The following is a 25,449-nucleotide window of genomic DNA, read 5'->3' as shown; positions in this document are numbered from 1 at the left end:
CACTGCCTGGATGCATACTGGATATATCCCAGTAAATACTTGCTGTACATCCTTCGAGCCATGCCTGCTCCCTTTATCTCATTCTCACTCCCATCTCATTTCACTCCTAGTTCTTTGAATCAGAGGTGCACAAAGAGTGAGAATCACACTCTTTTAGGTGTCTCCTGTGAGTTTAACTCAAGTGACCTTGCTTTCATTTAGCAAAGAGGTAAGTAGGTGTTTCAGCCTCCAGACCTGTTATATTCCCGGTGAGGCTGGATCCCAAATCAGGATAAATATGAAGATCCAACTAAAACAGGCAGCCTGGAGTCAGGCTGAAAGAGGGTGCTTCAGAAAGGAGCAATAAACAGTCTCCCTTGTAAGGTTTTCTGCTAATAATGGTTCTCCTTCAGAACACAGGCAAAGAACAAAACACTCAGCCCCACTTTCCTACCTGTAAATGACAGCTTTTCCTCCTTCAGGCAGGCAGGGAGCTGTGCTGCATCATGTATGGCATTACAGCAGCTCTTAGCACAGCCTCCTTTCACAGGGCATTGTCACTGCCTCTGCTGCCCGGTTCTCCAGCCCTTGTGAGGGATCCTCCACTGTAGATACTTATTGATGCCATAGCAAAGTCCCCTCCTTTTACTCTGGTCTTTCTGCAGCCTTTTAGAACACAAAGGATAAAATCTCCCCCTGAAAGCAGTGATTTTGCTCCAGGTGTCTCCGGATATAACTTGGTCAAACAGATTCTGTTATCCCTGGCTGTCAGTGAATAATTGAGGCAGCACCACAGAGAAGCTTCCTGTGTACTGAAGATGATGTGCCGCCTTGAAGAAGAGCAGGGAACAAGCACTTCTCTTGCTGTTTGACCAGTGCAAAACACCACTTCCTGAAGGTCCATGGCTGGATGATGTGGAGAGAAGGTGCCCGTTGATGCTCATCCTCTCTGTGTGCTCTCTGCTTCAGTCTGGTTCCTCAACCAGACTTGCTGCAAGTTCCTTCTTGCAGAACTCCTGCAGTCAACTTCTCATAGGCAGGGGAGTTCCAGTCTCTTGGCATGGTGCTTATCACTCGAAATGATGATGTTTTAGTGCTGTGCAAGCTGTGTGTATATATATAACATACATATATGTATCTATTGGTCTCTGGGTGTTTCAAAACAGTGCCTCATGTTTAGTGAGGGGGTGGTGAAGACATCAGAGCAGTGGACACAGACCCACTGAAGAGAGTTTGTCTCTTCATGTGCAGGTAGCCAAGTGGTTAAATTCAGTGCAGAGAAATGGCTCACAACAGAAAAGACCAAGTTAAATGTGCACCTTTAGGGGAAAGTGCTTGCAGAGAGAGCTGTCTAGAAATGAGGGATGAGATAATCCTTTAATTTCATCTATTTCAGGAAGCAGGCAGCAGGATAAGAGCCCTGAGCCCCTATTAGAAAGTTAAGTCAATGTCAAGAAAGGCCAACACCTCAGTCTGCAATCCTAGGGGATGTTTGGAGGAAAAGGCCAATAACTGATCAGGGGATAGTGCACTCCTGCACTGTTTAAATGGAAGGAGGATGCTGGAGGTTTGGGTCTGACTGGTCACACTGCAGCAAAAGAACTGGGAGAGATGAAGTGTGAATGGAGAAATCTTTGCTATGTCCTTTTACCACTACAGCTTGGATCTGAGGCTTGGGCATCCCTTCTGCTCTGGAAGTCGTGTTCCTTAAAGGATTCCCCAGGACCTGTCACTGTTCTCATACGTGAGCCAGGACCTTGCTCTGTGAATCTGGAGACACTTTACAGTGAATCTTTCAAGACAAGCTGGTTCAAACAAGGGGCACTTCACCTTCCCTGGGTGCAGAAGCTGTTGCATTGCTTATGTCCTTTCTAAGCCAGTGCTGAAGGTTTAAGTGTTATTGCTCAGGCCATGATGTGCTTCTGCACACTTGTCCTCAGCTCACTGCCTGCTTCTGGCTTCTTCTCCCAGGGCCTGATACCTGCTTGGTCAGGAGAAAGCCTGAATGACAGCAGGGCCAGTGAGAGCAGCACATTTTATCTCTGCTCTTTATATGCTCTTTATCACTTCTCTTGCACGGTGCATTTGAAAGCATGTTTGCAAGAAGGGGTCACTGGGACCCAGAGCACAGGGAGAGGTGAGGACTGGGGAGGTCTGGTTTCACTCCTGATTAAAGCAGCTGACCTGTTCTTTGCTTTGCAGGTAATGACATATGGCAGTGGATTCTGCAGCGCTTGCAGGTCACGCAGGAAGGTGGGTGGAAATGTAACACTTGAGGCTTGGAGTTCCAAAACTCGAAGGTCTCCATAGACAAAACCCCTCAGATGAATTCTGCCCTCCCCAGTAGCAGCTCACTTTTAGGCTCCAATGCAGTGTCCCTGAGCAATCCAAACGTCTGCCTTCTCCCTTTGCAGAGGCACTCCACCTGGGGGACCTGTTTGTCAAATATGGATACATCTACCCTCTTCAGGAGCCAAAGAACCTCACCCTTAAGGCAGATGGAAGCCTCTACAGGTTTCAGGTGAGTTGCATCTTCTGTAAAGTCTTAATCCTGAGGCCATGCTGTGTAGCCGTGCTCGTTGTCCAGTGTGCAGGAGGAAGGGATCCACAGAGCAGCCTCAGGCCAGTTCCATATGTCAGATTATGGTTTATAGGGAAACTCTTGGTAGTTCCTTCAGCTAAATTGGTGTATTTGTTCTACTTCAGAATAGCTGTGCTGTCTTCCAAATGTGTGTTCCCTTCCAGGTCTTACAGTAGCAGTGGATTTCCTGGTTGAAAACAGAATGATCTGGGGAGACAGTAACAACGGGATGTTATCCATGTTCATGGTTGGACTGTTCCCACTACAATGGGAAATCAGGGTACCCTGGGTACTTTGAATGAGGAGTCTGGTTCCCCCATGGTGCAGAATCAGTCTCCAGCATCTCAGTGCTCAGGCAGCAGTGGGAGGTTGGCCACGGGAACCTGTTACAGAGCAGGAGTGGGTTGACATTGGCAGTGTGCTGGGCTCAGTTCCACTGTATCTGGTACCCCTGTGAGCTGACACGCAGTGATGGAGCTGAAGCTCTGAGTGTGGCAGAGGAGAGCTGTCCTCTCCCTCGGTGTTGTGTGAGTTCCAGGCTGCTAATGAAAGCCTTGTTTTCCTGCAGACCCCTTATTTCTGGCCTGCACAGAAGTGGCCTGCAGATGACACAGACTATGGTAAGTGACAGCACTGCGTGGTTAGGAGGTGTAGTGCAAGCACACAGCCCTGCACTGTGTTTGCTGTTCATCTTTGTGCTGTGTGTCAGTGTGCTATGGCCATCCCTTGCATTTTCTTTCATACTCTTTCATGGGTGATTCCCAGTACTTTGAATTGAGGGAATGTTCTGGATGTGACCACCTCGTGTGGCCTTGATGAGAGAAAATGCTTAAGTTTCTCCTATGTTCCACTGAGCTCCATCAGACTGGAACCCATCTGAAACACTCTGCTGGGCAGAGGAGGCTTTAAACACAAGATTAGATTTCTGGAGTAGTTAAGTGTATTCCTGGATCTGAGCCCAAGACTTCCTGCCAATGTGGATCAAGTCCTGCCTCCAGAGATGGTTCTTTCTTTGTATAATGCCCAGTGGCTTCCAATATCTCCTGCTAGCATTTTTCCATATCAATCTCTTTTTGCCTTTATAATGCTTTTTATTATAGGTCTTGTCGTGAAACTTGGTTTGCTTGTGTGGGCTGTGGAGCTCACAGACTGATCCGTTTGTACAGGGTTGTCCTCTGTGGCTTTTATCTCCATATGCTGTAGATCTTCTGGGGAAATAGAAAAGCCTGGTTTAAACTGGGATGCTTTTAATAGAACTTGGAGCACAACATTGGCTGGTGTTGGGAGAACTTGGAGGTCAAACTGTGAAGAACCTCAGCATTTAAACATTTGATCCAATATCCTTTGACCTGTGAGATCTGAGTTCCCAAAGGAGGGGTGATGCTGGCAGAGGCACACACAGCCCATTCTGTGTCACTGCCTCCTGAAGCAGCAGTGATAAAGGGATGCCCCATCCCTGGCAGTGTTCAAGGTTGGACACAGGGCTTGGAGCAGCTGCTCCAGTGGAAGGTGTCCCTGCCCATGGCAGGAGGTTGGAACTGGATGAGCTTTAAGGTCCCTTCGAACCCAAACCAGTCCATGGTTCTATGAAAGCCCCAAGTTAATTTTTCTTCAGTGAGCTTTTGTGAGCTTGGATCTCCTGCCTGGGAAGGTTCTGTAATAGACAAAGGTTCCTGTGTTTGTCATGGGGGTAAATTCCTTACTCTTGGATTTGATGCTCTGACTCCATATTGCTTCTCTCCCTCCACAGCAATTTACCTGGCAAAGAAGAACATTAAGAGGAAAGGTGTTCTAGAAGAATATGAAAAGGTGAGGACATATTGCACTTGTTCCATTGCAACCCCCTCTGTTGTAATAGATGGAGCACAGCAAAGAACCACCTCCTCAGTCGCACAAGGGGTTTCTCCAGCAGTGCCAAAAGCCAAAATGTAGGAAGTGAGAAAGTCACCGGCAGAGGAAAACACTGTGACTCGATGGTGATTGCATCAGGGTAATGGCTCTTTGCAGTGGTATTCCTGAACTGTTGCAATCCCTGTAACTCCATGCAGAACAATCCGGATCTCTTGGCTCAGCCGCCAGCCTGGCCTAGCTGAGCCATGGAGAGTCAAGAAAAGCCTTCCATGGAGCTCCTGGTGCACAATTATCACACTCACTGCTGCTTTGTTTTTATTCCAGGAACATTACAACATGCTCAACCAGAAAATAAACTACAAGTGGGATTTTGTCATCATGCAGGCCAAAGAGCAGTATAAGTGAGTTGGCTCACGTTCCCTTGTTTGCATCGCTGGGGAGGGTGTGAGGCAGCAGAGCTTCCCTGTCTCAGTACACGGATAAATTGCAGTCTGAAAGCATCAAAAACAAGCTGCAAGTGCCCCTCAGGACTGTAAAATAAACCTGCCTTTATGTCAGCCTGGGGTTCCTTTGTGTAGCATAGAAGCTTTATTCACTTCATGCTCTGTGAGTGAAGAATTGGGTGCCCACTTGCAAAGCTTCATCCTCTGCACCCCTCTTTCTTTCCCTGCCCACCAAAGCCATGGGATCGATGTGGTTGTGAGAGCACGGGCAGAGGTGGGTCCTTCCCTGTGACACATGCTCCTGCCTCTTTGCACATGGCTTTTGCAAGTGTGCAAGGGCAGGTTTAGACTTTGCACCTGATGTGAAGAAGCCAGGGTCTGATGCTGCAGCATTTGAGCCCTCGCTAGAAACAGCTTCTTTTAGCTTGGTGCTGTCCCTGAGCATGTATGGATCAGGCCACTGGGTTAAGGAGCTGTTCCTGGTTCAGTCACTGCTTGCATGTGTGTCACAGCTGAAGCGAATGGCTTGAACCAAGGAGCAGTGAGTGTTCCCAGCAGGGATTGATGGAGAAGACTCTGATGCAGACTTGGGCACCAGCCAAAGTGACTTCATTTTAGAAGCTGAATCCTTCACATTCGCAGCAGAGTCAGTGAATGTGAGGTGGGGATTACTCCTTTGGAGACAGCATCTTCCCTACTTCTATAGGCTCCTTTTACCTTGTTTCACCTCCCTGTGCAGCAGCGCTGCTGCTCAGCACTGTTTCTGCTGGGATGGGAGCCAAGTCCTCCGCATACAGCTCATCAGATAACTGTCTCATTAGACACCAGACTGTTGTTCTTGTAAACTGAGGTCAGACTCGGGCTAAGAGATGCCAAATGCACTTTTAAAGTTAGATACCAACACTGAATGGGCAGATGAAACACGTCTGAGGCTGTTTGATGGTGATGCTGGGGCAGACTGGGGCAGAGCAGCCTGCATCCACCCTGTTAACCACGGCGGGCTGGCCACATGCAAACAGCTTTTTGGGAATCCTCCTTTGCCCATGCAAAATCCCAAATCGTGCCTAGGACTTTTCTGGGAAAGGATTAGTTGGTGCAAGCCCAAACCATGCTTAGTGCCTCTTGTGTTTAATAGGGGAGGTGATTTGGGTTTTAGTGCCTGGGAACACTGTTTGGTACCATTTCCAAATAATTCCTGTGAGAAATGGCCCCTTTACAGGGATGAGACATGTCTGGGATGCATCCCTTGCATGACAGCCATCAGATACTGCCCAGGGACATCAGGCATGGATAAACAGGAGGCAGCAAGGCTGACCGCAAGTAATGGGTTGTTAGCATAAGGCTACCCAAGGGCTGTCTGTTTAATCCAAAGAGGATGTGTGGGCTCCCAGCTGAGCTCAGCAAGATGATGGCTTCCCAAAGGCTCCAGTCATGTGTGGCCATGTGAGCAGCATGATCTGCGCCCCAGAATGAGCTGGGGGGAGAGGTGCTCAGGAGGCTGCATTGCAGCATCGTTCATCAGGCTGGGAGCCATGGGGCAGGGGACAGTGCAGGTTTTGCTCCTTGCTCATCCCACTCAGTTTAGGAGAGCAGAATTGGTGAATTCCTATCGAGTAAATCCTGTTCTTGGCCTTGCAGGGCAGGGAAGGAGCGGAAGAAGGTGGACAGATACGCTCTGGACTGCCAGGAGAGAGCCTACTGGCTTGTGAACCGAACTCCTGTAAGTAGGGTGTGATGGTGCTTTGGTGCCTCGCTGGTTCCCCCCTGCAGCCACTGGGGACAAGCTGAGGGCATTAGGGCCACCTTCCTCCTTGCTTGCTCACTAAGGTGCAGCTCCAAGAGGGGAGCATTCCCAGCTTCAGGGTTCAGAGCCCCTCCATGGACACTGCTGGTGGCCAGGAGCTGCTGTCAGCAGAGCCCTTTGGGGCTCAGGGGTCTCCTCATGCACTTGTGTAAACCACAGACCTCAACACAAATGACTTATAAAGCCATTGGTGTTCTCATCCACAACAGCCCGGCATGCTGGATGTCCTGGAGTACGGATTGGACCGTGTGACAGATCCCAATGAAAACAAGGTAAACCAGGTGAGGCAGGACTTTGGTTTTCACACCTATGGACTTGGCAGGGCCCAGACAACATCCCTGTGATTGTGTTTTTGGGCCCTGCAGGCTGGGTGAGTCAGCTCTGCTGTGACAGCCCAACAGGCCAGAGGTTGGAGCCGTCTCATTGTCCAGGGTGTGGGGCCCTCAAAATAGGCTTTGGCAGCTCCTTTAGGCTTGAAAATACTTTGTCAGCTCTCTTGCCACACCACTTGGTGTGAGAGCTTAGCTACAGGATGTGTTTTCTGTGCTGCTGAAACTGAATTCAGGAACCCTCTCTCCCCAGATGCTCGTGGCTGCCTCTTTATTTGTGCTGGATGAGCTGTGTGGGGTGTAAAGGATCAGTGGAAAGATCAGGTTTAAATACAGGGACAGAATACCAGAAAGGGTGATGTGTGGCAGGAAGATGGAGAAGTTGGGTTGGTGGATGGGAGACACAGAACACTGCCTAAAAACACACATTGTTTAGTGAGAGCACAAACAGAATTGATGAACTGGTGCTGTAACTGGTTCAGTGTCCCCAGCAAGACAAATGCAGGCAGTGGATGAGGAGCTGGAGCTGCTCTTCTCTTTCTCCATCAGTCCTCTTAAGTGATCCCGTATTTGTGCCCTTAATGGTGTTCATTTGGCAGCGCAGTCAAAGCCTCTCAGCAATGAAATGCAAATGTGGCTCTGATCGCACTCACTGGATTCCCACAACTCATTTTCCTAACAGCCTTTAAACATCCCAGCAGCCAGAGGCAGGGTAATTGCTTTGGCCAACTGTGTCCTGTTGCTATAGAGACTGGAAATGAGCAAAGTGTAGGCTTGGGGTGGATTTTGTTTTTCCTCGCTCTAAGTAGCAGCTGCTGAAAGCCCTTTATTTGTCAGAGGAAAGGAGTGGTGGGAAGGGAGAGGGATGCAGGAGGAGCAGCCAGCATCTCGCCCACAGTTCTGCAGCTCACATGGAAGGAGGGTTTAGGTTTGCAAACAGTCTGAGAGCCCCAAGCCAGCTGCTTGGTGACACAGGGGAAGTGAGCTGAGGGATGCCTGTGCTGTACGTGAATCAGTTCCCTCTGTCAATAGAGACTCCGAGGAGAGCATGGGCCAAGCAACAAGTGATGGGAGAAGAGGAAACGGCCTCAAGCTGCCCCAGGGCAGGTTTAGATGGAGCTGAGGAACAATTCCTGCCCCACAGGGTGCTCAGGCATTGGAACAGGCTGCCCAGGGCAGGGCTGCAGGCACCAGCCCTGCAAGGGTTCACACCCCATGGAGACGAGGCCTCAGTGCCATGGGGCAGGGCTTGGGTAAGGGTTGGACTGGATGAGCTTAAAGGGCTTTTCCAACCTGGTTGATTCCATGATTCAGAGGACACAGGCTCGGGGAGACTTTCTGGTCTCTGAGCAGAACGGGGAAGTTTCCTCTTGCTCCTGCTCTGCTTTGGAAAGAGCAACTGCCATACACAAGGCAGCCAGAAGCTCACCTAGAGACAGCTGTGGACCAGCAGCTCTCACAAACCCCTGTGGCCCAACAGCCTCTGGGGAGCAGAAGGGACAGCTCCAGCTCCTCAGGTAGATGCTGAGCTGCACTGTGCTGTGTTGGCCATGTCCTACCCCTGTGAAGCCAGTGCAGAGTTTATTGATGTTTCCTGTGGACCCTGTCGCTGGCTCTGACATAGGTGAAAAGGTGAGAGCATAAAGTGCATGAATCCATTTGATTTGTGTCTCTGTTCCTGCTCAATCCAGCTTCATTTTGTTGGCCAATTAATTGTGTTCTATCTTGGCAGCTGAGAAAGAAAGAATTCCTGGTGATAATGAATTCCTGACATCAGAATGACTTCTGTGAAGCTGCTATTGGCATGAGCATCTCTTTCTCTTGCCTCAGACCCTTTGGTGGGCTGCTCCCTCCCTAACTGATAGAATCCTCTGGGGATAAACAGGCACTCACACTCTTTTGAAGGGGCTCTTTTCACTGATCCATGGGCATCCCTCGTGGTTATAATGAATTAGGAGCTGTAGTTGGGCAGGAGGAGTAAGGCAGAAGTAGCTGTCCATGGAACAGGTAATTAAGGGATGCTTTAGCCTTTTGTTACCCAGGTCTCGGGCTCATGATCAAGCTTCACTGCTTAGAGAGTTACCAAGCAACTGCCAGAGCCCACTGACTCGCCTGCAGGTACACACTCAGCTTGTGCTGCCTTCTGTAAGCACAGTGTCTGTGTGGAAGGTGCATTGGCTTAGCCAAAAATCACTGCACTGGAGTCAGGGATGGCTGAATGAAATTGGCTTACTGTAATGCAGTAAATGAGGCCCAGACCATCATAGTCATTGCTGGCCTTTCATTTCAGTAGTTCCTCTCCATTTGGCTGCCTGGTAAATGCATCACTTCTGTTGCATGCATTGCATCTTTTCATAGAATCATATAGCAGGATCAGAAGCAGAGAAACAGGACAGGGGAAAACCAGGACTTCGTATGAACCTGGGTGCATGGACTGTTACGGGTTTAGTTCCAACTGTTGGGCTGGAAGCACCAGCACAGTGGAGATGCACCTTGAGATGATCTTATGCTAGGCTTGGAATTTACCTCTGGCCTGCGGGGCTCTCAGCTGACCGCATGTAGGGAAAGGTCCGTGTCTGTGTGTGCATGGAGTGCAGGTGTGATATGCAGTGCCCTGGTCCAAAACAAGCTCTGGATAACACTGACCCATGCTTGCTCTTCACTCCATCTGGGCACACACACAGAAGCTGTTCAGCTGCTCATGGCCTCTGTAAGCACTGAACTGGCCAGACAGTACCAAACCAGAGTGACCATTGTCTCCACAATGTGGTCAGGAGGACCCACGCTGAGAGCAGAGGAGTGAATGGTTAGCTGGAAATCAGCAGATATCCCGGCTCTCACAGCTTCATCCATGTGGATCAGCTCCAGACATGGAGCTCTGGAGCAGGTCCTGGCCGGCTCCCAGCTGAGCTCCACAGCCCTGTGTGCATGGGGGATGCTCATCTGATGGCAGTGGGGTGCGATGGGGCTGTGCAGGGTGTCCCAGTGCTGCTGTATGTTCAGGAGGTGGATGTTTAACAGCACCCAGCACTCACCCCACACAGACCGAGGCCTTTCACTAATTGCCATTTGATTTGCAGCCTGCAGGGCTGGGAGCTCATCCGTGGTAATTGCAACAAGTCACTTGTTCAGGGCATTGCAACATTCATCTCATTGCAAGGAATTGCTCCTTTGTTCCTCATGTGATTTCTGTCCAAATGAAGGAGGGTGGTACAGGGCACTTGGGCATTGCTGCTGTCAGTGACATGGGGAAGGATGGGGATGATGGGGACACCTGGCAGTGTTCAACAGGACACGGGGAGGCTTCAGGGACACTTGTACCAGCAACAAAGCTGGAAACTGGTCCTGGAAATGCTGTGGGATAAAGGGAAATGAACCATGTGCTGCTTCAGGGTGAAATTGCTGAGATGCTTCCCAGTTACTGTGGATTTGGGAGCTGGAAAGGGCTGAGCACAACCAGCACCTGCAGCCTCCAGTCCCCTCCCACCCTGGAGCCCAAAGCCCCCTGGTTTCCCAGGACCAGCTATCCAGAGGGCTGACCTTACACTGAGGCTGTGGCAGGAGGGGATCCTTGGTGTAGGATGTGCTTAAAATAAGTAATCTCTCCTTGTTTGCAGACATGGCATTAGCTTTGATTTTAACTTACCCACATATAATTTCCCTGTTGTGATGGCATTTTAATTCATGCCTTTCTTGCTCTGTGTAACATTTAACTTCCTGTGTTCTCTTTCCCACCAGCTGTTTGTCTCGTGTGTGTGGTGTGCTGCCTGCCTCTAAGGCCCCTGTAGAAGATAACACGACTTTGCTACCATGAGAGCTGCCTTCAAGCCACTATTCCAGCATCCATCTCTCCTCACTCCTCTGCACCAGGCCTGTCCGAGGCTCCACTTCAAAATACAGAGGAGGAAATGAGGGGGCTTTTAAAACCACCTGATGATGTTAATGTGTTGATTTTCCTAAAGTACATGCCCTGCTGACACTGAAGTTCCATCAAATGGGACAGTTCAGCTGTAAATCTGATGGGGTCTGGTTCATGTCTTGGGCTCCCCAAGGAGGTAGTGAGCTCCTATTGTGTAGGAAATAGCTGGCCTGAAACAGAAACTTCAGTTCTCTAAAGAGGACACTTGTAGGGCAGTAAATGCAGTGAATTTCTCTGCACAGGCAGGTGTTTTTTGGTCTGTTTTGGGTTTTTTTCCTTCCATTTCTATATCCGTCTGAAACAATGCTGATGCTTTGGAACTGGGGGGAAGAAACAGTGTCTGTGTGTAAGCTGGCCTTAGCGGAGGTGCAGCTAAGAGCAGAGAAGGGTGAAAAGCTGTTCCTTAGTCCATGGGTTCTCCCATGACCCTCTGAACCACCAAGGGAAGCTATTCAGTCCTGTGACCAAAGATCCTGTGGTCCAAGAGCCTTTTCTCCCCCTTGATGTGTCAGCCCTTACACTCTCACACAGTTCTTGTGTGTGTCCAGCAGAGCATCACTGCTGGTGCAGGCACTTTGTCCCTGCTGGGACTGTGTGCACTGCAGTCATTCAGAGCTGGTCATGCTATTCCCAGCAGAAGCTTCCTGTCCTTGCAATGCCCCAGTGAGGATTTCTGTCAGCACTACAGTGGCCAGGCTGGGTTTGTGTTGGGATCGGATGTGCTGGCTTCATGGTAGTGCTGTACAGATTTGATCTGCTGCATATCTACCTCCTGCTGCTGCAATGGTGAGTGTGCCCTCCCAAACCAGCTGAGCTTCAGCAAAACGTGCAGGTTGTTCTTCCATAGAAGGGTTTCTCCCTCCTGAGCAGGACCAGTGACAATGGTTAAATACAGAAGCAATGCCCCCATGAAGGTCCCCTTAGAGCAGCCCTGGGAGAGCATCTTGCCTTTCCCAAAGCAGGGGAAGCTCAGGGTGCAGGTTCTCTGGTGTGGATATGGGAGAAGCAGGCAGCCTGTTGCATTCAATACCCGATGCTTCATCCATCATCAGTCACAAACTGCCCCTCACCAGGGCTCTCTGTAGACCATGTCTGCTGCAGGGTTAGCTTGATAGAATAATGCTGGGATGCAGCTCTTGCTGGCTAGAACAGGAGATGAAGAACTGAAACACTGTGTAAGCCTTTAAAGGCTTGCTGGGAGCATCCCTGACTTTGCCTGTCTTTCCTTCTGCCTCCCACAAAGTAACAGTGCTTCAAAGGCAGCTGCATGCATAAACACCCTGCAGTTAATTTCTTGCCTTCAATTGCTTGCTCATTTGTGGATGACATGTAACATAGTCTCAGTTATTCACATCACAACGTAAACACCCTCTGCACAGCACACAGTGCTTCTGAGGCTTTTAATTGTGCTGTTTATATTTTGCAATGTGTTGGTTCCTGTCTCCTTTAGCTAATATTGAATGATCTAATCTGCGTCTCATAAATGCATCTCTTTTAGCTCCATTAGAATAACCCTGTAATTGAAGGCATGCAGGCAGCGATGGAAGCAGCACTGCTGAACAGTAAATACAGCTGATGGAGTGATTTACGGTGTGTGGATGCTCTTAGCTTTGATGAGACCCTGATTAGCTGAGCTGCTGCCTTTGAGTTTAATTGTAATGAGAATTAATTGGAGAGCAGGGCACAATGCAACAGTGGCTTCGTGTCTGCAAACAGGGAGGTGGAGGCACCCATCCCAACTGAATGGTTTTTGTTTCTTCTGCAGAAAAAAACCCTGGATGTCTATAGGAGAGAGGTGAGTTTTCCTCCTGTCACTTGTCAGTGCTCATCTCACATCAGTGGTGCAAGAGGGTCCCTAGCAGGAGGTTTCCTGCCTCTGCACCTCCCAGTGCAGGCAGTGATGGGAAGGCTCAGCCAAGGACAGACACCAGGGCTCAAACCCAATCGATCACAATTAGTGGTGGGGAAGTCTTAGGAGATGCATCCAGTGGTGCCAGCATAGAGACAGCCAAGGATCAATGGTAATTACATGCTAAATCATCCAGAGCCATTGTAGGTGCCTGGAATAGTAGCTATTATCCAATTTTCGTGTAGCACGGGGAGTGCTTTTTAATTACTTGCACATTGCAAAATGCTCTTCTGACATTTGCGATGAGCTCAGTGAAAACAGCCTTTTACTGAGATGGTTTAGGGATTCCCTGGTTCCTTGGCTGTCCAGTAATTAGGGAAGGAGCAGTTCCTGTTGTAGTTAGCCTCACTACCTGGGAGAGGGCATGGTTGAGGTTCAGATAGAGACAGCCTTGTCTTCACATCTCCATGCTCCTAACCATGGATGTGTCTGATCTCTCTCAGATCATGTACTATCAGCAGGCCATCATGAAGACCAGAGTGAAATCTTCCGTCTCTCTTGGAGGGTAAGTCCTGATTTCCCCTTCTCCACACATTAATTAGTCTGCAGCACTTATCTCCTAATGAGAAGATGAAGCTGTCTGGTGACTCAGGCAGGGGAATCCATGCGGTGGCCTCACACAGTGTTGTTTGTGCTGTCTGGGCTGTGTTGCCTGTGCCAGGAGGCACAAGGAGAGGAGGGACCCATCCCAGACAGGATGAGGAGGCTCCCTTGGAGCTAAGGAGAGCTTTGCTGGGAGTGTCTGCAGAGCAGCACCAGCCTCCCACTTGAGACTGTCTCTGAATCAAGAGATGTTCACACTGGTTGGGGCTGGGTCATGCTTGGGACCTCTGCAGTGTGGAGGCTGTCTTGGGAGGATACAGGGTGAGTGACCAGCAGGGACACACTGACCCTCTTGTCCCTGGTCCCAGCCCTCTGGATTCAGCCCCAGTGAGTGTTCTGGCTCACATGTGATGCTCACCAGAAGACAACAAAGCTGGGGATGGTTATTCTGTATTAGGAAGGAACCTACACTTCTGCATGAACATCCAAGCAGTGAACTGGGAATCCCTCTTCTCAGTGTTTCAAGAGTCTTTCCTGATCAGATTCTTCATGAAGCCAATGAAGTGCAAAGTGCCATTGGCCATAGGGTGTTTGCCACAGGCATTTCTTATCTGCAAGTCTTACATGCTGGCCACTTGCCCAGAGGTGCAGTCTGTGCACCAGTCTGTTTCACACTGTCATTGCCACCCAGAGGCTCCTATAGAATTTAAGATAAACAGGGAGCTCTGGCCTGTTCCCTGGGAGCAGATAGTCATGGATGAATGAACTGGGAGGAAGTCTGGGAAGCAGTGCTGTCCTCTGAGAAGCAGGACTTGTCAGGCACCAGCATTCAGTGTCACTGCCTCCCAGCTCACTTCAAACTCTCCTGCCTCAATTTGCCAAGCTGTGAGCTGGAGCAGGGAATGCCGGGCTGCCTTCCAGGAAGTTTATGATGCTTGACTGTTTGGCAATGGAGCTTTTCACTTCTTAGTTCCAGTCCTCTGATGGGATAACTCCTATCACCTAGATCAAAAAATCCTCAGGAAATCTGGGTCTCCAGCTCAGCTGCAGGATTAGGTCCAAATCAAATTGTGATTGATGTGCATCGATGTGCACACTTCAGGGCACTGCATTGACTGAGGAGGAGCTGCAAAGCACTCATCATTAAAAGGACAGGGCAATGTTACCTGTGTTGACAGGTTTAGATTTATAGCCTGATTAGCATGTATGGATTGGAGGGAATTATGCAGGTGCTGAATGCCTTGGCATTGCCTGTGAGAAGATAGGATCGAGCAGGTCTGCACCAAAGCTGTGGTATGCTTTGTGCAGCAGCACTGTATAATGCAGGATGGATGCCAAGGTGCCTCTTAGTAGCGGGCCCTTGGACAGTGCACTCCAGTTCTGAGCACATGAAAGCAGTTTGGCCTGGAAGGAATTTTAAATGCAGAAACCAGATGAGGTTTTCAAGAGTGAAAAAAGGAGAAAGCTGAAATCCCAGCACATCAGGGAAATAAAGGGGCTGTAATTACAAGTCTGGCCAACTTCGAAGGTAGGAGAAGTGTTTGTCTGCATCCTGCTGGGACAGAGACATTGCTGCTTTGTGCCAAGCCCTCAGAGTCATTTGCAGTGAATGAGCTGTGCTGTAGGTGAGCAGAGGAAAGAGAAGCTGGGATTTGCCCTCAGCATTCCCTCACCAATCCTGGGGCTCCCATGGCTGTGGAGAACCCACCTGAGGAAATCCAGTGCTTGCTCTCCTCTTCTATGGCATTTTCCTCTCTGTGATGTGGGGCACAGGATCTTCAGATACCTCAGAAGGTATCTGTTCATTTGGTTGTGATGGGGCTGGTGTGCAGATGTTCTCTCTGCAGAATGAACACTGGTTTTGTTGGGTTTACTTGCAGGCTTGTGAAGTACTCGGAGCAGTTCCTCTCCAATGATCCCATCCTGTCTGGGTGTCTCCCCAGCAACCCCTGGATAACAGATGACCCTGAGTTCTGGGATCTCAATGCAAAGCTGTAGGTATCGGTAATTCTTTTGCCAGGTTTACATGGACCACTATGCAGAGGGGAACCACTGACTGCATCCTGACACCTGGTCTCTGATCATGAGCAGGGGAGCATTCCTTTTCTGACCTCTCTTGGCAATGATAAAGAAGCCATCTCTTGGGAATACCCCATGCTGAACTTTGAGCATTACCTTCTTCAAGTGGAGTCTTCCTTAACATTACAGAAGTTCCTAAACTGAGGATGCAAGTGTGCACTCAGCCCCTGCTGAGGGTCTGATCCTCCTTTTGGATGAGCACAGTCCACTTTTACCAGCACAGGATAGAATAAGACCAGTTACACTCAGGTGTAGCACTTGGCTTAGTATTAAGTGCTAAATGAGGTGCTGCCAATGGTGCAGCAATTCAGGGTTCAACTGCTGGGCCTTGGTCTTTGCACACACCTCAGGCTGCTTCTTAGGAGGTGCATCCTGGCAGTCCATCTCCTCTCTGAGGTATCCCTGGGCTTTCCCTTCAGGCAGTATTTGCTAATGAGAGATTGGCATCTCTGGGCTGGAAGCATACAACATGTTATGGTTCTCATTTGAGCCCAGCAATCCTGTTTGAGTGATAATACCCCATTAGGCAGCCCCAAAGGATATCTTCACAGAATGCCTTTGTGAGAAGCAAAGCTTTGGGCAACAACCAGTGCCTCCTCCAGAATGGGATTGAATCAGACCTCCGGCAAAGCTGGGATGTCACTGGGAGAGCAGCATAAACCCAAGTTAAATCCTCATCCCACCGTGTACCAAGTTAATTACAACTTACTTAGCGGCCTGACTTCGGGAGCTCATTACAGCATTCAGAGAGTGCTGAGCAGTCCCTTGGCAGTCCAGCAAAGGGCACTTTGGCTTTAATTAATCTGCCAATTAGCTGGGATGCATGAACCTGGTGCTGCTGTTTGTTTGCAGGGTGGAAATCCCCACCAGGATGCGCGTGGAGCGCTGGGCCTTCAATTTCAGTGAGCTGATGCGGGACCCCAAAGGTCGGCAGAACTTCCAGCTCTTCCTCAAGAAGGAATTCAGCGGTGGGTCTGCAGTGTCCCTGTCCCCGCACAGCTGAGCCAGAGCAGTGAAGTGGGTGCCCTGAGTGGAGACAAGCTGTCTGTGGCTGTGCACGATGACTGTGCAGGCAGTGCGTGCAATACCATCTAGTGGCACGGGACACAAAATACAGCCCCTGTGCAGGGGCTGCTCCCAGGCTGGAGCTGCCTGAATTCACAAGCACTGGAGCAGGGGAAAGGTTTTCCTCCTGCAGTCCTAAGGGGGTTTTCAAGGGGGCTGTAGGAATTGGAGGGACGAACTGAGGCCAACACGGATTGAGTCAAGCGTTCAGTTTAGGAGCTGGTAAATGGGATTGATTGTGTTTTCCTCAGTCTTGCTCTCTGCTGAATGCGTCCTTGTCACACAGGAGAGAATCTGGGTTTCTGGGAAGCCTGTGAGGATCTCAAGTACGGAGACCAATCCAAGGTCAAAGAGAAAGCAGAAGAGATTTACAAGTGAGTGGGATAATTTTGCATTCCTGAACTCTTTGTAGCTGAGCCCCATCACCTTCCACACCCTGTCATACTGCAAATGGCTTATTCCTGAGACTTTTCTTTGTAAGCTGTCATCAGATGTGGCTGTCCTATGTCCCCACGTAGGAAAGGAGCTGTTGAAGATGAAAGCATAAGTGTTGTGTTGTTTTATAGTTACTTTTCCTCTATTCTCCACTATTACATTTAGGTCTTAGCATGTAATTTGAACAGAGGTGTGGAACAGTAAAGATCTCAGGGCTTCCAGACCCTTTTTGCTTCTAGTGAACTGAAAGTTGGTTCATGTTATGTGTTAACGGTGCAAGAGGAAGTGACTCCTCAATCAGGAGATTGACTGTCCAAGATCAGGACAGCAAACTGCAGCAGGCAGCTGAAGGGACTTCTCCTTTCCTGCATAGACAGCAATCTCCAGGCATTCTCCAGTTGTTACTGGCACTGCTGATTCTCCTTGCAGGCTCTTTCTGGCTCCAGGAGCAAGGCGCTGGATTAACATTGATGGCACAACAATGGGCATCACTGTCAAAGGCCTCAAGCACCCTCATCGTTATGTTTTGGATGCTGCTCAGACCCACATTTACATGCTGATGAAAAAGGTTTGTTACTTGTTTCCAAAGCCTTGGGGGGATTCCAGTATCCTGAGCCTTTCCATGCCTTTGTGTGCTAGAAATTGTCACTTTCAAGTGGCCCTTGATTGAAAATCCCTTTTGCTGACTGAAGCAAGCACTGGTTCAGGCCTTTGTATTTAGCTGCTGCTGCTTCCCTCTAAGGCTGTGTGTCCCCAGGGTGGTGGACATCAGGTGTCTGCTGAAGTCCAGCTCTCTAATACCAGCTTGGTACCAGCTCATTCAAAGCCTGAACAAATCTTTCAGCCTCACTCAGTTAGTACCAGTTTGTGTACCTCTGTACACAGCAGGTATTCCTATGGTGGGATGCTTGTCTCCAACTGGATTTCAGCTGTGGATGGGAAAAGTAGTAGCAATTGTGATATAACTGCATGAGTTTTGTACCAAGAGCATAACCAAACACTGCTGGCCTGAGCTAAGCTCAGTTCAGACCTTTTGGTCTGGCTCTTACCTGGGAAGCTGTACTGTGAGATGGAAAATCCTGGGAATTTGACACCCAGATGAAAGGGTATTGGTATAAACAGCTACATTTGCCTGCAAGAGGCAAAGTCCCTTTGGCTGCTGGGGGAGATGATCCAGTTCCCAGCCTTCCTGGCTCCTGAGCAGCTGTATTTGGTGATGATTTTAATAAGGGTGTTTGCAGCCCATAACTACCACTTTGTCTCCTTTTCTCCTAGTAGGACTCCTATGGCCGCTATTTAAAGTCTCCAATATACAAGGAAATGCTGGCCAAGGCTGTTGTGCCACAACAGACTGTCAAAAAAAGGCAAGTGAAATGGGATGTAATTGTGGGGTTTGATTTTCTTGTTGTAGCAAGGGTAGAAAAAGCCTGAGTTGCAGCAAAATGACTGTGATTTAGATGTTTGCTTAATTAAATAAGATTTTTCACTTAGGAGATGCCTTGCTTTGAGAGAAATGACGTGGTGGTTGCTTGGCTGCTTTGTGTGTTGGGTCTGTTTGGAAAGGTTGTGATGGTTGAATTGATCATGGCTCCTTTCCTGGATGGAAGGAGAGAGCACTGTGTGCTGGGCATGGGAAAACTCCCACCCTTGAGGCACTTACTGCCACAGGAGACATGGTCCAGTGCAGGGTCCTCCATGGATTCTGCTCAGCTCTGTCCAGACAAAGCCTCTTATCCGTTGTGAGGCAGAGGTGACAGGCAGCCACAAAGGGACAGACAGCATCTTACTTGTGAGTGACTATTGGCTCGAGGTAGGTGGCCATAAAAGAGGTGTGAAATGGCTTTGTCCCCATTTAAAATGAAGGCTGTGTAGCAAGTTTAGGCCATATTAATTCTTTAAGCTGTGCATGCAATGTTAGGGCCAGACTGGGCACTGTGCTGCTTTCTCTGTTCCTCTTCCACTCATCAACCTAACAAGTGAGAAAGAGGAATCAAGGCTTTTCACACTATTGTTTCATGTAAAGCCCATTTTCAAGGCAGTGGAAGAACCCCTTCTGCTGACTTGCCTAGGTTTGGTTAGCTTTAACCTGAGCCACACATCACATGTCCCAGGTTGATCCTGGTGACTACCTTTGTATTGGTCAGTGCTTGCCCTGGACACTCAGTACTCAGGATCCTAGAGGTTATTTACACTTGTTTCCACTGCTGCTGGTAATGGCTTTGCTGAAGCAGTAGTGGGTGGGTTTTGATGGTATCACAGACACCAGCAACACCCAGACTGGTCCCTCTCTTGATCTTACTGAGGGCACTGGTTAAATTCCACTGAGGGCAGTGGTTTGGCTTCCCCCTGAGTGTTAGTTATGTGCAAACACAACAAAAGGAGTAATGTACCAGCCACCTCCTGGCCCTGGGTCCCCTCGGGAGGACCAGGACCAGGGGCTGCTTTTGTGCTTTTGGCAGTTCTGTGGCTGATGAGTCCTTTAAACCACCTCACCCACATTAGCAGCTCTTTGTGGTTGTGTGGCTGACAGTGGCACATCCCTCTCTGGTTCTGTGCTCACCCTCCTGGTAAATTTGCTTACCAGGGGGGAGGTTTTGATGCCTTTCTGTTCAGTAACCTCCTGCTGCTTCCTCTCTTCCAGCTCCCCTTTCCTGTTCGGGCGCCGCACGCTCCGCTCCAGCCCCAGCCCCATCATCCTCAGGCAGCGGGAGGAAGAGGCCAAAGCCAGAGAAGCTGCCACGACCGTGGACATCACGCAGGTCATGAGCAAGCTGGACCGCAGGAGCCAGCTCAAGGCGGATCCTCCCAAGTAGGCTCTGAGCAGGGCAGAGCGCAGGGAAAAGACAAGCAGAGGCTGGTGCTGAGCTTCGTCTCCCCTTCCTGAAGGTGTCAGTGCTGCCTTAGGTTTCCCAGCCCGGCTCTGCCAGCAGCCTGTGTGTTGCCATGGCTCCTGGAGCAGCAGATGTCACTTCCCAGGCATGGCAGAGCCAGGCTGATGGCTGTGCTGCACTCCTTATGCAGCACCTCGAGGGGGAGATGCCTCCTGGCTGCCCTGAGACACCCGTCCCCAGGCTGTGCAGCCCGGCTGCCTCTGCCTGTCTCCTGCTCCTCCAGGAGGGGATGTGTCGTGGTTTAAACCAAAGCACAAGGCAGGTAAAGCTCTGCCATCCTAATCCTTTGGGTTCAAACCAGCCTTCCTGGGAGCAGAGGTGGATGACCCACAGGGGAGCAGGGTGAGTTGGCCCATGCTGGAGCTCATCTGTGCTGGTATCCATCCTCCCAGGGGGATGTGCACCCTCCCAAGGGGTGCATCCTGGCACCCCCTGAGGAGAGTGCATCCCTTGCTTCCAGTATCCCACATCCTGTAGCCAGTGCAGCAAAGCCACAGGCAGAGGAGCAGGTAAACATCTTGTAAGAAGGTAGGATGAGTGTCTCTGAGGGTTTAGTTGAGTTTCAGTAGCACTCCCAGCTCCCCCCTGGCATGTTGGAAGTGATCACAGAAAGCTCAGCTCTTCCTGTGACTTCCCACACGATGAGCTCAGTGTGCAGGTATGGAGAGCCTGGGTCTGGGCTCTCCACACCTCTGGAGGAGGGCTTGAGAGATACAGCATTGGCTTTGTGTTTCTATTATCAAATCCTTCTACCTCTCATCTTGTCTTTTTCCTGCTCTTCTATTTTCCACTGTTAAGAAACCCGAACAGGAAGTAGTTCCAGTTGAACCAGGGTCTAGGTGTTAAGAGCTGATTTCAACTTTAAGTAGGGGTTTTTTTGCTCTTTAGAATGAAGCAACCTAAAATGCTACCTTAGTGCTAAAGAGCTCAGGGAGATTCCAGGCTTTACTGGGAAATCCCAGCATGTCTGGACCAGGCCTGAATTACCAGAAGTGGGGAAGCTTCCTGCAAAGCCCAGTAAAGGGAATTGGGGGCAGCAGAAAAGCTTCCTTGTTTGTTAGAATTCAGGGGAAGCAGAGGGACTGGGTGGGAAGCCCTGAGGAGCTCCTTGACTCCAGTTCATATTATTCATCTGGTTTTTACTACTGGTATGATCTTATAGGAAATGGGAGATGGGGAAAGCTGGATGTGAGTGGGAGCCTTCAGGCACTGGGTGGTGCAGCCCAGCCCCTTGTGAACAGGGCTGCAGTGAGGTGATAGCTCAGCTTTGAACAGCGATTCTTCCCCTCCCCTGTGTGTTATCAGGGACAGAATCAGGGCTCCATGCTCTGCTCTGGTGTCACTGCAGCACTGATCTCCTCTCTGCAGCTGAGCTGGGGAGATTCTCATGACCTCCCTTAGCCTCATGGTGATAAACCTTCTTAGAGGAACTGAAACCAAGTTACATGAGTCTCTGCTCTGATGTCAAAGTCTGCTTGCTAAGTCTGCTCTTATTCCTGCTGGAAGCAAGGGCAAATTGTGCAATGCTGGGAGGGTGAGCAGCTGAGGCAGGAATTCATGTTAAATTCTGCTTAAAGGCTGTTTACATCAGGTACTGAGCACCAACATCCTACCTTGATATCAGAGCACTGAAAGACACTCAAGAACCTGGTCCAAAGCTACCTGGATGTGATGAGCTCTGCCCTCTCTTCAGTTTGTATAGCATGGAGCACTGAGCACGTTGGGATTGCCAGTGTGTAGGAACACGTGGAAGATCAAGTCAGGGCATAAATAATAAATAACAAATCTGTGTGTTCCAGTCAGTCCCTCTGATTCTACTCCTATTTTTTGTCTGCAGCTTCGCTTTTTATGTTCTCTCCATTCCTTTCTCTGATTTTCCATCATCTCAGCCTCCACATCACTGTGCCCCTGACACGGGTTAATGCAGCACGTTCAGCAGCCCCTGTGCTTGTGGAACACCAGCCCCGCGCTGGCAGCAGAACCTGGCTCTGTTCTGCTTACACAGTGAGGAAGCTGGCACGGCCCAGTGTGCTCCTCATCCTCACTGCTCGGGCCCTGAAGAGGAAGGTTGCCTGGTACAGTGTGACCATGGGACAAACTGCAAGTCACTGTGTGCTGGCAAGAGGTTGGTTGTTCCCCTGGCAGTCAGAGCAGGTTTTGTGCTGTTTCTTGGCCATCGCTTCCATGTGTTCATCTGTCTAATACTAATAAATGTAGGAAATGAAAAGGAACCAAGTTCTCCTCCTGCTCTGTCTGGTCTCAGTGTGTTCATCCCTCACTGTGTCATCAATCTCATGTGTGCATCTGTTCTCTGTACCTGCCTCTGCTCTCAGCTCTTCTCTCTGGACACTTGAGCTGTATTTAGCTTCGGGGAGCGAGTCCTTGGAAACAGGAGCAAACCCTGTATGGGGCTTGTTCTGAGGGCTGAGCTGGAGGCTCTGCAGCACCGGTCAGGGACAGTGGGGTCCAGCACAGGATGTGGTTTCTTGTACCCGGTCACCGGGGTCTGGAGCTCAGTGCACGTTGGTGAGCTGGTCATGCTCCTCACTGTCAAGCTGGGGGTAACAGGCTCTTCTTGGAGCTACCTGTTGTAAGGGAGGAGTCAAGCTGGTGTCTCCTGCAGCATCCAAGGTATGGGGCTGGAGCTAACATGGAATCAGAGGTTGGGTTGGGTTGGAAGGGCCCTTAAAGATCATCCAGCTCCAGCTTCCCTGTTGGAGGCTGATGCTGGCAGCAATGGCGCTGTTGCTCTCCATGGGCAAGTTGTGGCAACTTTGGGTGCAGACGGGCAGGGAAGGGGATATGGGATGGAACTGCAGGAGAAGGGGGACACCAGCCCAGGTTTGCCTCACCTCACCTTCCAGCTGGGCCCTGTCAGCCTCCAAAGGAGGAGCGGCAGCCATGGGGCCGCCGGCTGCCCTGAGCCTGACTGAGCCTCTCTCCTCTTCCTCCCCACAGCCACACCGCCATGCCTCCTGCTCCCCTCACCCAGCCGTCTACACCGGCACCATCACCCCACCATCCCCGGGCAGCCGGCCCCATAGCCCACAGGTGCTGCCCCACAGCACCGCGGCCTTAGGCAGCGCTGAGGGGTCCAGCCCCAGCCCCTGCCCCTTCCCCTCAGGCGCAGGGAGACCCCGTGCGGCCGCCATGTCCTTGGGCCGGCTGCTGAGGCGCGGCCGCTGGAGCTCTCCTGCCCTCACCACAGTGTCCCCCGAGGCCTCGGCTGTGTCCCATGGGAAGGAGCAGCCTCTGGGCAGGCGGGAGCGGCGGCTCCGGATGGACACCAGGGCTGTGAGCAGGTAAGGACTGCGCAGGCAGGTGGATCCTCTCGTGAGGCGATTGTCTCCGGCGCCATTTTGGTTCGTCATCAGCTGGGTTAAGAGAGGTTAAAATAGGATGTGCTGAGGCTGTTAAAGTGGGAATTGTGCTTCTTTGGATTGAGATGAGCTCTGAGGCAGAAGCTGTTCCCTGTGAGGGTGCTGAGGCGCTGGCACAGGGTGCCCAGAGAAGCTGTGGCTGCCCCATCCCTGGCAGTGCTCAAGGCCAGGTTGGACACAGGGGTTGGAGCAGCTGCTCCAGTGGAAGGGGTCCCTGCCCATGGCAGGGGTTGGAACTGGAGGAGCTTTAAGGTCCCTTCAACCCAAACCAGGCTGGGATCCATCCTGCAGTCATCTCTCACTGTCTGCCCCATCTCTGCCTGCTCTGGGGCTCGGTGTGATGGCGGCTGCCAGGCCCGGGGTCCTGCTCCTCTCCTGCCTCATGTCAGGCAAGCAAACCCTGTCCATGTCCCTCACTATGAGCACCGTGTCCTCACCCTGTTCTAACCCATCTCACTGTAAGTGCATGTGTCCACATTATCAGTTCCAAAGCTCAAATCTGAGGGCTCCCTCTCCACCTGGCTCTGTGCTCGGGCACTGCCAGCGCTGTACCACAGAGCACTTTGTCTTCAGAGGGCTGTGAGTGCCCATTCCCTTCATTTTCCATGAGTGCCCAGGAGTTTTGCTGTGGGTTTTGGGGTTCAAGCAGCGTAAGGCTCAAAGCCAGGCTCCACACTGCGTGTTCGTTGCCTCGGAGCACAGTAACAATGCCCTGTGCCTGATGAGTCTTCATTTCACAACACAGCTTCTTCCAGGTAAGAAGGGGTGCGCCTTTAGAGAGCCACATCCACCCCATAGACTGCGAGCAGGGAGAGGACAAGCACGCCCGGGCTCTGAGGGGCTCTGTGAAGGAGGTGATCTGCCCTTGGGAATGCCCCATGGAAGGGGGGAGAGCCGGGTAATGCACTGCCCAGACAGGTACACTCTTTCCAGGCCTGGGACCACAAGGTATGGCTCAGTGTATGAGCTGTGCAAATGAAGAAGGGCATTAAAGCCATCCCTCAACATCATGGAAGCTCAGACTACCACAGTTATGGATAACGGACCCTGGTGCGCCCATCTGTAACTCAACAATGCGAAGCGTTTCTGGACTGGTTTTCTTTCCTATCTTTGCTATATTCAGATTATTTGTTACAAACCTCTTGATAAATGAACCTCATTTCTTGCCTTTTAGCAGCTGGAGAATGTATGTATATCTATATCCTGGGAAATGGTGTCTTATCTGAGTTACTTGCTTGGCCATGAGGTGTCAGCACACTGTACACAGCACAGCTGGAGCAGAGCTTGCAGGCATTCCTCAGAGGACTCAGACTGCAGTGTCAAGATGGGGGCATGTTTGTGTCCCCAGCTTGGGTCCACCTCTTACTATTAATAATGCTTTTGTAATCTCAAAGCAAGTTCATTAAGAGGCAGCTTATTGCTGGGGATATTACAGTGAAAGCAGCTGTGCCCTGAATGGTATTCCTTAATGCAAACCAAAAACGATCCCAAAGAGCAAGCGGTGCAGGAGAGCAAAGGCTCTGGAGCGCTTCTGCGTTAGCTCCAGCTTCCATTCTGTGGCCTCTCGGTGCCAGGATGGGGTTTGGAGCCATTACCTGAACACCTGGGAAAATCCAAACCAAATCCGTGTTGGTGTTTTGGGCCTCTCCAATGCAGGATGATGCAGTGCCAGTCTTTACCTGTGTTGTTATCAAGAATGTTAGACCGCTGCTTCCCTTATGTCATGTCAGTGTTTGAAGATGGGGTTTTGTCCAAGCATGGAAGTGTTTCCTGTGTGTGATGTGGGTCATTACTCTGTAGATTCATGTGGCCTGTGACTTCTGGTGTTGCTGTTTGGTGCTTTCTAACTGTAATGGATCTTTGCTTGTGTGGCTGATGAGGTTCATCATGCTGACTTCTGCTGTGGGACTTCAAGTCTCTCCTCACGTGTGGTGAGTGGTCAGGACTGGGATAACGCTTCTGATCACAGGGCAGTTTCTGTTTCCAAAGACCCTTTCCCAGAGGATCAGAAAGGTATAGCACCCCAACCTGCACTGCCCAAGAATGTTCTCATGTCTGAATGTGTGTTTGCTCTTGCTGGCTTTGCTTGGTTGGAAGGATTTGGTTCTGCTCTGGCAGTCATTAGAGGTGGTCACCTTTTACTAAGGAGAGACAAATGTGGTGTCTTCTGTGACTGTTTCTGTTAACATTGCTCCTCTGACACTCCTGACAGGACACTGGTCATGGATAATCTAGGAAACA

The 25,449-nt window shown here is 50.4% G+C and overlaps 1 protein-coding gene across 5 annotated transcripts in view; it reads left to right on the top strand.

Annotated features, from left to right (window-relative positions):
- Positions 1–25,449, top strand: part of RGS9 (regulator of G protein signaling 9) — a 65,966-nt gene that overhangs the window by 3,387 nt on the left and 37,130 nt on the right. The window contains exons 3-19 of one of the 5 annotated variants that reach the window (XM_034067666.1): positions 2,182–2,232; positions 2,394–2,500; positions 3,129–3,180; positions 4,311–4,369; positions 4,736–4,812; positions 6,493–6,574; positions 6,868–6,930; positions 12,672–12,701; positions 13,259–13,320; positions 15,239–15,352; positions 16,290–16,405; positions 16,789–16,876; positions 17,367–17,505; positions 18,216–18,301; positions 19,579–19,696; positions 22,787–23,130; positions 23,954–25,437. In XM_034067666.1, the coding sequence (XP_033923557.1) occupies positions 2,182–2,232; positions 2,394–2,500; positions 3,129–3,180; positions 4,311–4,369; positions 4,736–4,812; positions 6,493–6,574; positions 6,868–6,930; positions 12,672–12,701; positions 13,259–13,320; positions 15,239–15,352; positions 16,290–16,405; positions 16,789–16,876; positions 17,367–17,505; positions 18,216–18,301; positions 19,579–19,696; positions 22,787–23,130; positions 23,954–24,110 (1,745 nt within the window). In that variant the 3' untranslated portion in view covers positions 24,111–25,437. Of the gene's footprint in view, positions 1–2,181; positions 2,233–2,393; positions 2,501–3,128; positions 3,181–4,310; positions 4,370–4,735; positions 4,813–6,492; positions 6,575–6,867; positions 6,931–12,671; positions 12,702–13,258; positions 13,321–15,238; positions 15,353–16,289; positions 16,406–16,788; positions 16,877–17,366; positions 17,506–18,212; positions 18,302–19,578; positions 20,371–22,786; positions 23,131–23,953; positions 25,438–25,449 lie in introns of those variants that run through there. The other 4 variants (XM_034067667.1, XM_013128307.3, XM_034067668.1 and 1 more) reach the window with 4 other exon arrangements.

The sequence above is a fragment of the Melopsittacus undulatus genome, chromosome 11 (genome assembly GCF_012275295.1).
Source record: "Melopsittacus undulatus isolate bMelUnd1 chromosome 11, bMelUnd1.mat.Z, whole genome shotgun sequence".
NCBI lineage: Eukaryota > Metazoa > Chordata > Aves > Psittaciformes > Psittaculidae > Melopsittacus > Melopsittacus undulatus.
The sequence above is the reverse complement of the archived record's forward strand: the minus strand, read 5'-3'. Positions and strand labels throughout refer to the sequence as shown.